General features: G+C 43.9%; 1 protein-coding gene across 2 annotated transcripts in view; it reads right to left on the bottom strand.

Moving 5' to 3' along the window:
- Positions 1–375: 375 nt before the first annotated feature.
- DAW1 (dynein assembly factor with WD repeats 1) overlaps positions 376–17,594 on the bottom strand; it is a 39,679-nt gene continuing 22,460 nt past the window's right edge. For both annotated transcript variants that reach the window (XM_044433018.1, XM_044433017.1), the window contains 5 exons: positions 14,864–14,966; positions 12,698–12,812; positions 11,951–12,027; positions 1,530–1,692; positions 376–794 (listed from right to left, as the gene is read on the bottom strand). In XM_044433018.1, the coding sequence (XP_044288953.1) occupies positions 760–794; positions 1,530–1,692; positions 11,951–12,027; positions 12,698–12,812; positions 14,864–14,966 (493 nt within the window). In that variant the 3' untranslated portion in view covers positions 376–759. The remainder of the gene's footprint in view (positions 795–1,529; positions 1,693–11,950; positions 12,028–12,697; positions 12,813–14,863; positions 14,967–17,594) is intronic.

The raw sequence follows: 17,594 nt of genomic DNA, 5'->3' as shown, positions 1-17,594 counted from the left end.
TTGGTCACCTGGAGATCTGGTTCACATAATTCCTTCCTCTCAAATTGGGAGGGTAAGGGTAAGGGTTAGGGTGAGCTCAGGCCAAAGTACGAGCTCAAGGGGAGGCCTTGTATCACCTTTCCACAGCTAATGCATGAACTAGTATAATGCTGTGTACTTCGGCACATGGACATTTTAAGAATAAATATGACATTTTAAGAATTAGCAAGTTAAAGATGGGGCAGACTATAAATCCAACACATGAATGAAAAACAATCTTTTTGTTCAGGATATGGATACAGAACTAGTTATAAAACTTGAAAATCAAGGGTTTTAAAAAGTGCCCTTGATTCTATAGTGTAATATATAGAATCTGGAGAAATACTTCAGTCAATATTACATAGTTATAATGCTTTAAATATTTTATTATATTAAAATTAAACAAAATAAGTAAAAAGTATCCAACAGAATATGAGAGGCATCCAAAGTAATAGTAGTATCATGATGCAACTCCTCTTCTCTCCCATCCCTCTCCCACCTCAGATGGGCTACAAATCATTACAAAGAAAATAGTAGTACCTTTTGCAACTTAATCACTATGTAAGTATATGGCATAACTAGCTAATATAACTAATTCTCTGTTTCCAGAAAATACTACTTCAGTTATTCTTAAAAAGAGAGATAAAGGCAGAGGTTTTTGAAAAGCTTAGTGGTAATTGTCTGTATAGGAAACTTTTTGTATGCAAACTGCTAGGAGGTTGGATCAGACTTTGTCTTCAATTAGCGCCATATCCTACACGTATTATCCTTGCTACCTAGAAGGAAAATCAACAGATTTTTTTAAAAAAATATTTGTATATCTACAATGTACAAATAATTGTCTATAGCTTCCCAGGTTTTTAGCAAGCATGCAATACTATTTTATCAACAGTATTTTGTTTTTTATTACATACACATCCACCCCTCCTAACTTTGCTGACAATAGGGCTTTTAGCAAGCCCAGCAACCCATGGTGAAGCAACAGCCTCCATGGCCACCATTTTAAATATGCAGCCTACACATAGGGGTTCTGACATCATGCATATTCTGCAACTGTGATTTATTCCATTCCATAACCCATGGCCTGTTCTAGGGCTGGTTAGCCTTCACACGGGCATATACAAATTGCCACCCTGTGGTTCATTGTGGTGAAATAACCCATTTCAACTGAACCCACCCACTTTCAGCTCCCACATAGACCCATGCAAAGCAATATAAATGCTCTGGAGGTCTAAACCAATTAATCTGGTCTGGAAGAGCAATCACCCATGGAAACAACTGCACAGTTTGGTCCAAATTTATACAGGATTGATATAAATTGATTCTAACAGTGACTGGGAAACTCCTTTTACGCTACATTGCATTAGCTCTATCCACTACAGCTGGTCTAAAATCAAAGCAAAATATTAGCAAAATTTCTAAAGGTGCAATCCTATGCATGTTTAGACTGTTACAAGACTTTCTGGGGGCAAAACATGCATAGCATTGCATCTAAATTTGATGCTCGTTACCTGTAATAATTATATTGCCCTTGTAGTTAAAAGCACATGAAAATATATCATCAGTGTGTCCATCTAGTGTCTGAATGCATTGTCCTGTCTGAGGATCCCAAAGTCGAGCTGTCTTATCTGAGCTGGCTGTAAGGATACGACTGCCTTGAGGATTGAAGCAGATCTTTAAAAAACAAAAACAAAGGTGGTTTTAAAGACGCGAGATAGTAGCATCAATCAAATCGTACAGTTTGTCCACCATGATAAAGATATGTCCCATTGTACTGTTACCCTGGAATAGCAACAACTGAATTCCTATTGATCTCTGATTTGTTAACACATAACGATTTGATTCAGAAATAGAAGTGCGCTGAAAAAGAATAGAATTTTATATGACAAAGAAAGGGCTCCTGACTCAGCATCTTTCTATTGCAGAATAAGGGCCACGTCATACATTATTTTGTGGACTGATCCTAAATACAAACGTATTCATGAAGAAGCTAACCAATGTGGAGTGTTAATTAATAAATTGTGGTTTATATGCTAAATATGTTCCCTTTATAAGTTATAAATGTTGCTGTATTTTATACTTGGGAATCAATTCCAAAGAACATCTTCTAAAACATCCTTAAATAAACAATAGCTTAACTATCTTTTGTTGGTCGATTTTTCAGATCCATAAACCCATACTAGTCTGTGACCTTTATTTACTTCAACACAGCAAACTGTGTTGAATGCCTTGTGCAGTTAGGTAGGAGTTAGGTAGCATCACTAGGTAACAAGTATGGCATAACAGCCCAGAAATAATAAAGCATACATCGTACCATATAAACTGGCCCATAGCTGGAAGGCAGCATTAGCCAAAGGTTAAATGTCTACTCTTGGGGAAAAATAAAGCTATAATTTGTTTGATGAATTAAGGGTTTAATGCTAGTGACCGCACTCTCTGTGCTTGTAAGTGTCTAAACTTGAAGATTTACAAGCATACAGTACAAAGCAAGGAAAGTGACAGAGGCAATCTCAGCCTCCATATTCTTTCAACTCTACAGTTTGGCCACCCAGCTGAGAAAATTCATGGAGGTAGGGAAGTGGGTTGAAGTACCATCAGGCTACCTTGCATCCTGGTGGCCCCAGCTTACATTCTTCCCCAAGCCACCCCTTAAAACCCCCTCTGTGGTCAATGTTCAGGCTTCAGAGAAGCAGCTAGTGTGGCACGACAGGACCATGGATCCCCTGCTTTGAGACTGGAATTCTGTTTCCCACCATGGATCTGGTAATCTGAAGTATCTGAAATATCATATGGCCCCTTATATCCCTCCCTAAGCGTCTCATGCCCTTGAATCTTTATGCTTGAACCAACATACCTGCATAGAGGCTCACTTTAAGGGCCCTAAGATTTAAAAGCACCTGAATTTAAAGACCTGTCTTCAGGAATGGAGGAGTTATATTTTGACAGGTTATATACTGGAAAAAGCTGATTTATTTAGTAAAGGAGAGAGGAAAGAGCAAAAATTATTGAACCTATGTACAGGTGGATGGCAACAAATTTTGAATTTTTGGAGAATGAATGAGGAATTTTAGGTATGCTTCTAAAAAAAAAGTATTGAAGATTTCTAGAGAAATAGGCATTTTAGCCTGGTCTGAATCTTGTAGCACCTTAAAGACTCATAAATATATTATGGAATAAGTTTTCATGGACTACAGCCCACTACATTGGATACATAGATTTCAAGTGTATATGCACACATTGCTGACAAGTCCAGGAAAACTGTAAACACTCAAGTCAGAGGGAACTGAAACAAAGAAAGTGAAGACATTGGTAATTACATAATTTATAATAATTATTCACAGAGAAGTTGTTGGTGAATTATAGTTGATTAATTCTTGAACCATATGGGCTTGTCAAACATAATTTATTAATACTATTTTATATGAACACAGAAAATGGAATATAATGGAATACAAAAAGAATTGTGCAATACAGAGCTTTATTTCCACAGTAAACTAATAAAATGATTTTTCAGTAAAATATTTTTAATGTTTAAATAACAATAATTGAAAAGTTGACTTTCCATTTCAATTTGTTATACAGGAAGGTTAACTAATCAAGGTCAACTAACTTCTCCTACTGCCCACATGCATGTGACCAGGCTCGTCTCAGCCAGTTCTTACTAGCTAAGCATTCAGACAGAATGGCTATGGAGAAGTTATTCATGCAGCATGCCAAAACAGAAGGGAAAAAGGGGAAATCCCTTCGTTGACATTGGCACACTCCATAATCAGTCAGGGTGATCAGCCTGAGGATCCAGTACAGATATTACCTGCACACCCAATCAGAATGGAACTTCATGGAAGCTACCCTATTTTCCATTCCCTAGCAAGGGTGGTATGGGACACATTCTGTCCAAAATCCATTGGATAAAAGGAGACAAGGAAGGAATTGAAACTTCTAAGTTACTTAGTTATCGTATAGTAGATTTTGCTGGCCCTTCCACATCCAGTGCGCCATACCTGCTCACAGGTGTGAGGAGTAAGGGAAATAAGAATTTCTTGAATATTGTGAAGAAGTGTGTTAATTTGGGTCATAAGGATGAATTCAACGAGTGTGAGGGAGTCCTTACTGAACTCAAAGTTGGTCCTCATGGAGAGATCCAGGTAACTCTGAAATTCTCCAGGCAAACATTACAGTTACCACAAATAAAACCGTAAGTAAGAAGAAATGTAAAGATATGCACAAAGCCTTATGTAAGAAGGTTGAGAATTGATGGAAGAACTAGAAGTCTGACTGGACAAACTGTAGGATCTTGGAGAAGAGCAGGTTGCTTACCTGTAACTGATGTTCTTTGAGTGGCCATCTGTGCAGTCACACATATGGGTTCTGTGCCTGCGCAGTGCCTTTGGCCGGAAGATTAACAGCTAACGGTCGCCATGGGTTCGAAAGGTGATCAAGTCAGCGCTTGTAAAACCACCGAAAGACTCCAGGTGGGCATTAGAGGTCTTATAGTTGGATGCAGATTACTCAATCCTCTCAAAAATCTTTTAATCAGAGGTTGAGCAAAAATGGAGAGACCATGTATAGTTCCCCGGTAATGTGAACTCGCTGCTGTATAAACTTTTATGGACGAAGGTTTGAGTCCAGACTGATGCAATTCAAAGAGAAACTGAAAGATCTATGAAACAGAAGCCGAGGGGGCCGGAAACAAGTGTAAATTGGCAAAGTTAGAGAATCTCTGCCATTTTGCCGCGTACGACTTCCTAGTAGATGGTCGTAGCACAGATTCGAGAATATACTGTAGGTCTGGGTGTAGACTCTGCTGAGCAGGAATGGCAGGGACCGTTGGTGGCGTCGATACCAGTGCATCGCAGCTGGTCATCGTATCCTCCATGCAGTCAGTTTCAGCAACAGCAAGTCTGGGTGGTGGATCGTGCCCTCCCTCTGGGTAACGAGATAAGGAAGAAGAGGGAGTTGGAGAAATTCTTCTCGGGAGACGTGAAGGAGAGTTGAGAACCATGGCTGGCGTGGCCACCAGGGGGTGATCAGTAGCCCTGTGGCCCCTTCGTGAATGATCTTTGCCAACACTCTCATGATGAGTGGGATCAGAGGGAAAGCATAAAAAGTCTTATTTGTCCAGGGGATCATGAAAGCATCCCCAAGCGAGTCCTGACCCATCCCCGCTCTGGAACAATAGGCCGTGCATGCCCTGTTCTGTTGTGTGGCAAACAGCTCGATGTCTGGCTGGCCCCATCGGTGAAACTGTGTGTCTTGAACCCAATGGTCTAGCTCCCATTCGTGTGACCGCGACATATGTCTGCTCAAGAGATCCGCGCCTGTATTTTCCATGCCTGCAAGATGAACTGCTAGAAGAGTGATACCTCTCGGTATGCACCAGTCCCAAATCTGCATGGCCAGGCAGGCTAGTTTCCGGGATCGGGTTCCCCCTTGTTTGTTCAAATAAAAGACCGTCGCCATGTTGTCTGAGGTCACCTGGACGACCTGGTGTAGAAGCACATCCTTGAATGATTGCAGGGCTTTGAAAATGGCAAGAAGTTCCAGGAAATTGATATGGTTCCTGCAATCCCGGTGACTCCATATTCCCTGGGTACGTAGATTGGAGCAAATGGTTCCCCATCCCAGCAGGGACGCATCGGTGCTGAGGGTTACTGTAGGGTACCAGGGTCGAAACGAAACGCCTACAGTCAGATTGGCTGGGTCTATCCACCATAACAGGGACTGAAGAACGGAAGCTGGGAGTCGAATCCATTTGGTAGGTGGATCTGTCTGTGGTCGAAACATTCCACTGAAGAACAGCTGAAGGGGACGTAGCCTGAGTTTGGCATGCGGAACCACAGCGATGGAAGCAGACATGTGTCCCAACAGGCTCTGGACAGACCGGGCGGGGACGGTTCTTGCTTGTCAAATCCAAGCTATGCACTGAGCAATCGCATGCCGTCTGTCCCGAGGAAGGAAGGCTCTTGCCAACATCAAATCCAGCCGGGCTCCGATAAAGTTGATCACCTGCATAGGGAGAAGGGAAGATTTCTGTTGATTAATACAGAGTCCGAGATTGTGCAATAGAGCGCATGTAAACTCAACAGCAGACGAAAGCCCTGCTTCTGTGTCGGAGACCAGCAACCAATCATCAAGTTACGGGTATATCCGAATTCCACGTAATCGAAGGTGTGCACAGACAGGAGCCATACACTTCGTAAAAGCCCTTGGTGCAGTGGCTAATCCAAACGGTAGCACATTGAAATCGTAGATTTCAGAGTCCACCGCAAAACGAAGGAAATGCCTATAACTTGGATGTATTGAAATATGAAAATAGGCATCCTTCAGATCCAATGAGGTGAACCAATCCCCTCTTCCCAGCAACGGGAGAATACTTTGAAGTGTGGTCATCTGAAACTTCTTTGGTGTTATGAATCTATTGAGAGCTCTCAAGTCCAATATTTGTCTGAGACCCCCATCTCGCTTCTGGACCATAAAGTATCTGGAATAGAATCTGTGGAATCCCTCCGATAACGACAGGCGATGAATAGCTCCTTTAGCAAGGAGTTGGTGAATCTCGTCTAACAGTACCAAGGAAGTCGGAGTATAGCGGATAGGATTCAGTGATGGCACATGGTTGAATTCGATTCCATATCTGTGCTGAATGATAGATAACACCCACCCATCAGATGTGATGGACTCCCAAATGGAGAGCCGACTCTTCAGTCGGTCCCCAAATGAAAGGGGGGAGGGTAGAGTTGGAATGAGAGGAGAGGTTCGCTCGTCGCATCAGCACTGTCGCCTGTCTGCATCAAAGCGGCGGCGGCCCTGTTGGAAGCGCTGGGGTGGTTGTTGCCTGCGACACTGCTGACGTTGATGCGGTTGCTGTTGCCAAGGCAAAAATTGTTGACGGTACTGTGGACGTGACCATGACCACTCACGTCGGGGTAGAGACTGAAATTCCATACGATGGGCCGTCATCCTTGATTCATGGATTTTCTTCAATTTGCTATCCGTCCTCGCATGGAAGAGACCTGAACCGTCAAATGGCATCTCCTCAATTCTCCGCTTCATCTCGTCCGGAAAATTGCAATTACGCAACCAGGCGTGTCTGCGGAGGGAAATGGCACCAACCAGCGACCTCGAATCAGAGTCCACGTGGTGCCTCGCGGTGGAAAGCTGTTGCACCACCTCTTGCGTAGCTTCCTTAACAAAAGTCTTAGCAAGTTCGCCCTTGTTTCCCGGGAGGGTATTGATGATGGCGTCCAGGTGTTGCATAAGGAAATATTGGTAACGTGCCAGGGTTGCCTCATAATTAGAAATTCGTAAACCAAGGCCTGAAGCTGCGTATACCTGGTGGGCGAGGGAATCAACCTTTCTGCCCTCTTTGTCACGAGGCGAGGTGTGTCCACGGGCTTCCTGACCCTGCGAGGATTCTACAACAACCGAATTCGGCTTGGGGTGACAGAGAAGAAACGGGATGTCCTCTTCCCACACCCGATACATGGACTCGTATTTACGAGAAGTCGGTTGTGGGTAAGCTGAGAGGTCTCATGGCTGGGTCACTGCCTGCCGTAAGGTCATAATAAACGGCAAGGCAATAGATGTGGATCGTTCGCCCCTGACCATATCATAAAAACGATCGGTGCTCGGTCCCGGCTGTTGGTGGGCTTCTATATCGAGCAATCTCACTAGTCTGGCCATCAGACCGTTAAATGATATATACAGTTCCTCAGGCGACCCCGGGCCCTGAGAAGCAACCGCTGCATCTGGCGAGGTCGAGTCAGCCTCAGCCTCATCAGATTCCATCCAGTAGGGGGGTGGTACATTGGAAGAAGAATCTCCTGGTGACTCTGATCTGCCACTTTCTTTAGATGGGGCCCTCGGGGCGTCTCTGGGCGTTGAATGGAAACGTTCCCGAGGCGCTGGTGGCGAAGATTGTCCCCTGGAGGTCAGATAATAGGCTACGGAGTGGTACTCTTCTCATCTCGGAGCGGAGAATAATAGTCTCTGGAGTGGTACTAGTCATCAGACCTCGCATCCGAGAAACGGCTCCTACGGCTTCTCAGAGGGGAGATGGCGATCTCAGTATCCATCGGGATCGGAGGCATCGGGGTTGGTGATCGAACTCTAGGTGGAGAATCTCGTATTTCCCCATCTGAGATGGAACCACGCCTTGAATCCAGAATGGGTTTGGCTGTCGGTCGGTGCGGTGAGCCCAGTGGGGTAACCCTCATATCCGCCTGGATGGTCGGGACCGAGGGGGTCGGTTCCGAAGCAGGGATCAGAATCGAGGAAGAGGCTGAGCCCGAGTGGCGGTGTTTTGCGTGCTCGGGGTTCTTTGGCTTCTTAACCGGCTTGCCCATCTTATCTTTCTTGGCCTTCTTATGCACAGGATATTTATCTGAGTCGCTGTGCTTCCTTTTTTCCTTTTGTTTCCTTGGCAGGGAAACAGACTGGTCTGCCATGGTATGAGCGCCTTCTTCAGAAGGGCATGAGGGCGGAGCAATGGAGGAAGAGGCCAGGCGTTGCGGCAGGTCAGCTGAAGTTGGATGGCTTTCGGGTGGGGCCACAACCGTGGAAGGCTTAGCCACCAACCGGTCCGATTGGAGGAGAGCCTGGTCCCACAAGAGTTTGCGGAGGCGGTTCTCCCTGTTCTTCCTCGCCTGTTTAGAGAAGGACAAACAATGGCCGCACTTATCGGTTCTGTGCCCTTCCCCCAAACAAAGGAGGCACAGATCATGCGGGTCCAAGGCGGGCATTTTGGAGCCGCATTTTCCGCACTTGCGGAACACCGCCCATTGCGCCATCGTAGAAAGAAGAAAAAAAGGAGATAGTAAAGCGGGAAAGTAATATTTTTGTTTTTTGTTTTTATAGGAACGATAAAGAGGAAAAAATGGTTCAAAAGTTAAGAAGAAAAATAAGTGAAGTACTAACAACAGGAACAAGGGATACAAACTTGGTAGGAAAAAGGAGACATTTTCCAACGAGCAAGAAGGTAAGTAATAATCTTAGCGAGAGCGAAGCAGCATGAGGCACAGAGAACGGCGGTCACAAAGACTGGAAAATGGAGGACACTCCGCTCCTTATATAATGCTAGGGGGGAGGGGGAGCGGAGTTCCTGCCAAAAACCGTTAGCTGTTAATCTTCCGGCCAAAGGCACTGCACAGGCGCAGAACCCATATGTGTGATGCACAGAGGCTATGACGAAGAATCATGCTACCATGCTAGGTACGGATCCCTCTTACCTAAGTTGGTTTCAAGCTTTCAGATTAATCAAGACATTATATTGCCAGGCTTCTTTGTTTCCCTTTATTCTGATGAATCAATGTTGCACACACTTGATAGAATGTTGGCATTCTATTGATCCAGAAATGAATTGTTTTGTCATTCCCACAGACTGTTCTTTGTTAAAGGCATCCCTGTATTTTTCCAGAGATTCACAGCCTCAGTGGTACAAACAATATACTTCGCCTATGACTTTGGAGCTGTTGAACATTCTGTTTACTTGGTTGATGGCAATTTCCGCTGCTCTGCATGCTGGTATCCCCCTACCAGGACTCTTTAGAGCAGCCACCACCTACTTTTTAAAAGCACTACCAACTCAATCTCTGTGCTAGAGCAGATAGAGCTTTGGGAATCTTCAGTTCTTTAGAAGTGACCCTGAACCACATCCAGAAAGGTAAGCCCACTACCCATATGTGTGACAAACAGAGGCCATGAAGAAAAAAGGCAGGTTGCTTTCCTGTAACTGTCCTTCTTTGAATGGTCATCTGTGCATTCACACATCACCCAACATCCCCACTTTGGTCTTGCATAGTGACATAATTCTGGATTGATTCCTAGTGACTTCTTTTGTTTTACTTCACAAGCTTGGAGCTCTTTTTTCTAGGTGGATCCATCTTATAGCAAAATAATGGAAGAGCCAGAAGAAAGTACAGGATTTTTTAATGTATCCTTTTGAAAAGAGAAAAGACTAAATTAGAAAAGAAAGGAAAATTCACTAAAATAAGAGGCAGAACAAAGACACAAAAAAACCTCCTAAAAAACAGGGCATAGAAAAAGAGATTGTTGAAGGGAGAAAAGACAAGCTGGGCCTAGGACAAAGGCAAGGAATAAACTGTCTGGGAGAAGTCACAAAGGCCAGGACCAAGGCAAAAGCTTGGTCACATGTTCTCTGCCTGTCCTAGGCAGTGGGAGAAGTTAACCATGATTGATGCATCCTTTGCACCAGACAGGAATGAACTTTTTAAAATGACATTCTAAAATAACATGAAGTCTTTTATATGCAGCTAGACAGTTCATTGATTTTTTAAAAAAATACTGGTTTTTAAAAAGGACAATTTCCCCCTTTTATCTGAATCCATAGTAAATACTATTTCCGTTCAAATGACTTATTTTTTGGCATCACAAACTGTATTAAACCTACTGTATACCTATACCTTCTTACTATACTGATATTACTATACCACTGTGCTCCCAAATTTCATTACACAGACATTGACACTACTTTAATCACATAACAAGATGTCCCATCTATTATTCCCATCACCTTACATGAACCTACAAGCTCAGAAAATTAAACTATGATGAAACATACCTAGCCAGCTATACCTCCACATGTCATCACATGTAACGTTACAAGAACTGTGGATTATTCAATAACATCCTTCTCATCTATCTCTGAGTGTATATTGTACAAATATGCTTGTGTTAATTCTCTTGCAGATGCAATTGGATTGGGGAGGGAGTATTGCTTTAGCTTATGTAAGTTGATTTAATTTAAGCATTGCTTTCTAACTCTACAATGCCTTTAACATTCGTATCCATCAACTAGTACTGACTCCTCCTTCTTTCTAAGAAACTATGAAACCATTAGCAACTTTGTTGACAAAGAACAAATGCAAATACAGTAATAGCCCTTGTTTGGCAAATTCCTTCAGACATTCAGACAGGAGTGTGCAACCTGTGGTCCTCCAGAAGTTTGGGCCAACAACTTTCATCAGTGCTAGCCAGTATGGCCAATGCTGATGGATGATGGAAGTTGTAATGCTCCAGATGTTTTGGCCTACAAGTTACCCACCCCTGCCCTAGAGACAAAGCACAAAGGCAAGATAAAAGATGTTTGTAGAACCTTCCAATGTAAAACTAGAACATGGTGATTTAAAAGCATACTGGCAAGTGCTCTTGTACTTTCAATGGCTCTGCCTAAAAGGATTTGGAGTGAGGGCAGCTTATCATTTCATAGCAATGTAGGAGTTGAAAAAGCTGAATGTGCCAAAACTGTCTTTGTTTTACACAACAATTAGAAGTTAAGGATGCGCATCTTCTATTGCATCTGATCACCAAGAGATGTATCATAAAGGATGTTAAGAGAGATGAGACTGAAATAGAAGTTTCCATATCATGCTTATATGAACATTTGAAATATGTATGAAAAATTTCAGAAAGCATTGCTGCTGGAAAATCCTAGCAAAACACACACAACACACAACACAAAAAACAAACATAGTCTTAGGGCCCAATGTATACATGTTTAATTTAATTTAACTATTAAATTAAATGTCCACATATATTTCTAAAGCTGAAACCATACCCCTTGTTTCATGCATCAATTCTACTGAATAACTAGGACACATCTGTACATATGGTTGTATCCCAAAATTACAATTATACTCTTTCCCATGGTCAGCTTTCATTAGAGAACTACTGAGTACTGTACCTTCCTAGCACATTGGAGACACAAAATATTAAACATTATAAGTAACAGCAACTAGTGGGGAAAGAAAAAGGATTGTCTGCACCATGTTCAGGTAGCATGAGAGAAGCATAACAGCCAAAGCTAAATGTATGGACCGGCACAGCTTACTTTCCTTTGTGTGTAATTTGGAATTGCAGTCCAGTGTTAGTACAGTAACAAAGAGGCATAAAATAACAGATATAAAACAGTTACCTTTGAAATTTCTCCATCGTGACCTTCAAGTTTTGCAATGCATTTTTTTGTTTCTGCATCATAAACTCTTGCTGTTCCTTTGGTAGAAAAGATGAATCTAGGTCAGCCTGGGTGTTTTGTTGTGTTCAGTCTTATTGAAAAAAACTGCCGTTCTCTACCAGGAGAAGCCAAGTGTTAGAAATGACATGAACTCACTGGGACTTTTGAACCTTTTGTTCTGGGATGTTTTTGTTCAAAGAACACAGGATAAGACTGAAGGCAGGTTCAGGCCATTATGTGTTGATGCAAAGGGGGTGTTTATAAGAAAATTGTGTGGAAGTTTCTGGAACTCTTCTATTGACCAAACCTAAAGACACCAGGTGGAATGAAAATCTAGTTCAAACAATAGTCTTATGAGAATCTGGCCAAAAAGCGTATCACACATGTACTGTAACATTTAGAAATAGCTCCCTATATGGATAGTCCTCATCACCAATCATCCCTGACAGCAGCTTATGCTGCCATTGAGCTTCTCCACATGATCATATGTATGAAAGATCTGAGCTGATTTCCAATACAGACACACTTGGGAAAGCATAATTTGAAGTCATCCATGAGTTACATGAGGATTAATATTGTCCCTGGGTTACTGTCTGAGGGAATGTTTGCAGTATAGCTAGGAGGCACCATTTTATTCTTCCACAGAGGGTCTTCCAGCCAGCTGACATGAAATGGAGATATTTTAACCGAGTAATCAATTTTACTTACCATCAGCTGAAGCAGTTGCAATACGCTGCCCTGCATAATCAAAGCAAACATCTAATACTTCATCATCGTGGCCTGTTAAAGTAGCCACTCGCTTGCCAGTCAGAGCATTCCACAGCTGCAATGTTGATAGAAAGCAGTAAGCAACAATGCAAGCAAATAACAGCAGGCATTCAAAAGTCTCTCTCTCTATTTGGCAGAACCATTTGATGCAGGTATATCTATTCAGTCCTTATTCATTGTTCCATACGAGTACATATTTGGTGTAAAGCAGAACAATTATTGCGTCTGACACTTATTGATAGAACTCAGACATCTACAGGAATTCATTATAGTGAGCATTTTAAGCAGCTAAAGCGCAGTATCACAAGTCACATCAAGAGAAGCTGTTAGTGCTTTGCCTTGAAACTCTTTAGAAAGGTAATGAAAAGATGCTCTTGCCACTGCTGATGCTTATTATTTCCAACTAGGGATAGCAGCAAGGATACCATCTGCAGGAAGATCATTCTAGAGGGCAAGGCTCAGCCTCCAAATGACAAGAGGTTTCACAGATTTGATTGGGAAGCCCAGTGGACACAGTGGGGGCATTCACACTTAATGACAAGCCACCATGGAAACCTTGCAGGCATATCTTATGTGTGAACCAGCATTCACACTGAAGTGTGGCACATTTGGTTCCTATAACACCATACAGAGAAACAATGGCTTGTTGTAAGATTTCTGTGCTTCACTATGGCTTATGTCTGATTCCGGTGGCCATGTTTCTATGAGGTTTCCACATTTCTGCCTTCAAGTATGGCAGTAAGCATGGCTGCAGCTGCTGCAGATGCTCTGGCTTGCACTGTTTGCTAGCCTGCTCTGCCTAGCAACTGCTCAGACTGACTGCCTTGTGCCACTTTTTCTCTGTCTGCACATCGCCTTCCCAATTTAGTGGGGCATCGCACCATGCCAACTCCAGCAGCAGTGACTGTGGAGGCAGCTGCACTTGGCACTCCTGTCTGGTCATTGCCATCAGCTGGAGCAGAACTCTGAAGTGGCACTGTGTCTGTGCCACTCTGGGAGCCAGCAAACTCCTCATGCGGAGGCTGCCCTGAACATGAAGAGCACATGGGCAGCATGTGAGATTTTGCCAACAGGGCAAACATCCCATGGAGCCTGTGTCGCCACTCTGTCTCCTGCTCTCTCCCCCGCTCCCATCTTGTCTCTGAGAATCCCCAAGACTCCCCAGAAGCCCCACTGCCATTACCCCCAAGAGCTGCAGGACTAACAGTGACCTGCCAGCCTGCCAGCAAACTTTCCCAGACAGGCACCTTTGGGGAAAGTGGAAGTCTGCTCAATAGGAAATACCTTCCATATGCCTGGCTGCAACAGGTGGGGACGGGGGTGAGGGCAGCCCCTAGCAGCATGTGTGAATCCTGTGCACAGTAGTGTATGTGTGTTGCAGGGAGAGGGGGGTTGAAATGGGTATCTGGGTGGGTATGTTTGTACATTGGCATAATGTGATGCAACAGTGGGAAGAGCTCCTGCAATAGTGCTTTGCTGAGCAGCAAACACAAACACAACCAGGAGCAGCTGCCTGAGGCCATGATCAGGGGAGCATGTGGGCCAATGAGGGACAGGCCGACAATGCAGGCAGGAACAGTGTGCTTTGGGATTGATTTTCAGCCACAGGGACTGATGGGATTCATTCCACCATTTGAAGATGGAGACCAGGCATGCCTAGAAACCACACACGTGTTTGAACCCAGGAAATACAGTGAGGTTCCATGCTGCATGGTAACCACACAGCATTGCTTAGCATTATGAGTCAATGCAGTTGTTGTGTTGTTCAAACCAGGTCTCTGTTTTGGATTCAGATTTCACTCCCATTAGAAGGGCAGCTCTTCAGGAAATTTCCACTTAGTATCCTCTCACCAATATGAGAAAGATGAGATAGTGTTTGCTGATTCCCTTCTCCCCCTATAACCACTTGTTCCCTCAGAGGGCTGGAGGGACCTTCAGAGCAGAATTTCAGCTGCAGGTTGGGGCAGGGCACAACAAATGTTCTTCCAGAAGGATCACTCCGCTGGATCAAACTCCTTCCATTAACAGAAGGAGCCCTTCTATTTATGGAACACAGTCCCATGTTATGTATCCAATCCCATGTTAATAGGGGTCCAACAATCATACCATGCATGTTTTGTCCATTGATCCAGTGATTACCAAAGTGCAGTCCCAGTTGAACTGTGCACTACTTATTTCTGCACGATGGCCTATTAAAGTATGCATCCTCCTGCCAGGAAAGAGAATAAAATAAACAAACCAGGGATATACATACTTTGTAAAAGCATAATTACAAAAATGTTAGACAAATGTGATACATTAACAGACCAAATTCTTCCTCATTCATTTACACTGATATCCTATACATGCTTACTCGGCAATAAGTACCATGGTTAAACAGAACTTCCTCTCAAATGAATATGCTCAGGGTAGTAGACTTGGTATTTGGCTTTCGCCTGCACATTGACATTTCCAGAATTTTAGGGAACAGAGCCTGATGTCTGCTTCTGTGTAATTGTTAAGAATGTGGTGAATGGGACTCAGGCAATCTTGATTCTAGCTGCCACTCATTCACTTTGGACCAGTCACAGAGTCTCAGCCCAACTTACCTTCACAAGGATGAGATTGAGAGGAAGAAGGGAATTATGTAAACCGCCTTGAGTTACATTATAACAGCAGCCTAGATTTGTAAAATACATAGGGGGCACATGATATATACAAACCATAGTGCACCTGCTGGGTTGCATATCCTACACAGAATCAAGCATTTTTGCTTGCAGTTTACGGTGCTTTGAACATCAGTCAGACACTTAGTGAGACACTGAATTCATTTATTTATACACATTTATATCCACATCTGGGCATCAGTTTTATTCTGATACAGTAAGATCAGTTCTGTTCCTGCTTTACTAATATAAAAAGTATTCTAGTGATCCCAGAACATACTACATCTGAAAGTCTTAAATTCAACAAACTGGCAACTCTCAGTAACTGTTTCAGTTGAGCAATGTATAAAAATTAACTGTCAGCATTGCTTTTAGTACAAATAAGATATGAAACAGGTTGTGAGTCCTAGAAAACATCATTATACTTTTATGTATACTGCAGTTATGTTGGCCTGGATGTCCCACTTTGCCAGGCCATACATTATTCCACCTTACCCAAAGTAGCTCAATAGCTTCTTCCTGCAACCCACAATGGGACTGGTCTGCCAGGTTCAGATGACATAATAACCCATTGTAGATCCCTCATTCTGTGTAACAAGCCCTGGGTTGTCAGTGTGGCCTGTTGCCTCAAAACAAGCTACCCAGAAGGAAGGAGTTTGGATTTGGACAAGATACCCTACCATAACTAGTTATCCATGATGGGGTTTTGGGTCATGGGAATCCAGTAAATGAAGCTCATGTAGCACTAATATTCTGAGCAAGACTTGCAAGGGAGGCAACCTCATGTGAAGAATATGGCAAGATACAGGCACACCTCAGAGATATGGTGAGTTCGGTTCCACACCACCGCAATAAAGTGAATATTGCAATAAAGTTAGTCATATGATTTTTTTTTATTTCCCAGTGCATGTAAAAGTTATGTTTACACCATACTGTACTCTATTAAGTATTCAATAACATTAAGGAAGGACCTTCGCACGCAAACAGCAGCACGCTGCCGCGCCACGACGCACCGCCGACGGAGGCCAGTACCACCGGCCAGCACGCAGGTCCGGTTCGGGTTGCCCCGCCCCCCCCGCACAGGTGAGGGCGTGAGGGACCGGGCGGGGCTTCGGAAGCGCCCTGCGGACTCAAAGCGCGGCCGGCGGCACGGAGAAGCAGCGCCCCGGACAGGAAACACCTACCCCGCGCTGCAGGAAGGACCTTCCCACACCACCGCCTGCACGCTGCTCCCCCGCGCTGCAGGAAGGAAGGACCTTCGCGCGCAAACAGCAGCACGCTGCCGCGCTGCGACGCACCGCCGACGGAGGCCAGTATCACCGGCCAGCATGCAGGTCCGGTTCGGGCTGCCTCGCCCCCCCCGCACAGATGAGGGCATGCAGGACGGGCAGGGCTTCGGAAGCATCCTGCGGACTCAAAGTGCAGCCAGCGGCTGAAGGGTGATGGCCAAAGGGCGGTCGCCGCCGTTTGGGGGCTGTTTGGGGGCTGGTGACTTCCCGCCTTGACTTCTGTAACGCGCTTTACGTGGGGCTTCCCTTGAAGACGGTCCGGATACTTCAATTGGTTCAAAATAGAGCTGCCAGGTTGCTGATGGGGACGGGGCATTATGCTCACATGACTCCAGTCCTCCGACAGCTTCACTGGCTTCCCATTGAAGTCCGGGCCCAATTCAAGGTGTTGGTTATGACCTATAAAGCCCTAAACGGCTTGGGACCTGGTTACCTGAAGGAGCGCTTACATCCATATATGCCCGACCGCCCCTTGAGATCTGCGGGAGAGGCCCTTCTCCGGGAACCCTCCGTGAAAGAAATTAGGAGGGTAGTTACTCGGAGGAGGGCTTTCTCTGCTGTGGCGCCCAATCTATGGAATGTGCTCCTCAGAGAGGTCCACCTGGCGCCGTCGTTATTTGTTTTTCGGCGCCGGGTGAAGACCTTTCTATTTAAACGTCACTTTAATTGTTAACAATATTTACATATTTATCTGGCCAGGGCGACTTCTTTTCTTTTCTTTTATAACTTTTCTAACTTCTTTTATATCGTTTATATTTTTTATTTATTTTATATTATTAAGTTTAATTTTATATTGTTATTTTTGTATTGTATTTTATTGTGTTGTAAGCCGCCCTGAGGCTTCGGCAAGGGGTGGCATAGAAATGTTCTAATAATAATAATAATAATAATAATAATAATAAC

Source organism: Varanus komodoensis, unplaced genomic scaffold (genome assembly GCF_004798865.1).
Source record: "Varanus komodoensis strain SLA01 unplaced genomic scaffold, ASM479886v1 scaffold25, whole genome shotgun sequence".
Classification (NCBI taxonomy): Eukaryota; Metazoa; Chordata; class Lepidosauria; order Squamata; family Varanidae; genus Varanus; species Varanus komodoensis.
Note: the sequence above shows the minus strand (reverse complement) of the source record. Positions and strands in the feature narration are given on the sequence as shown.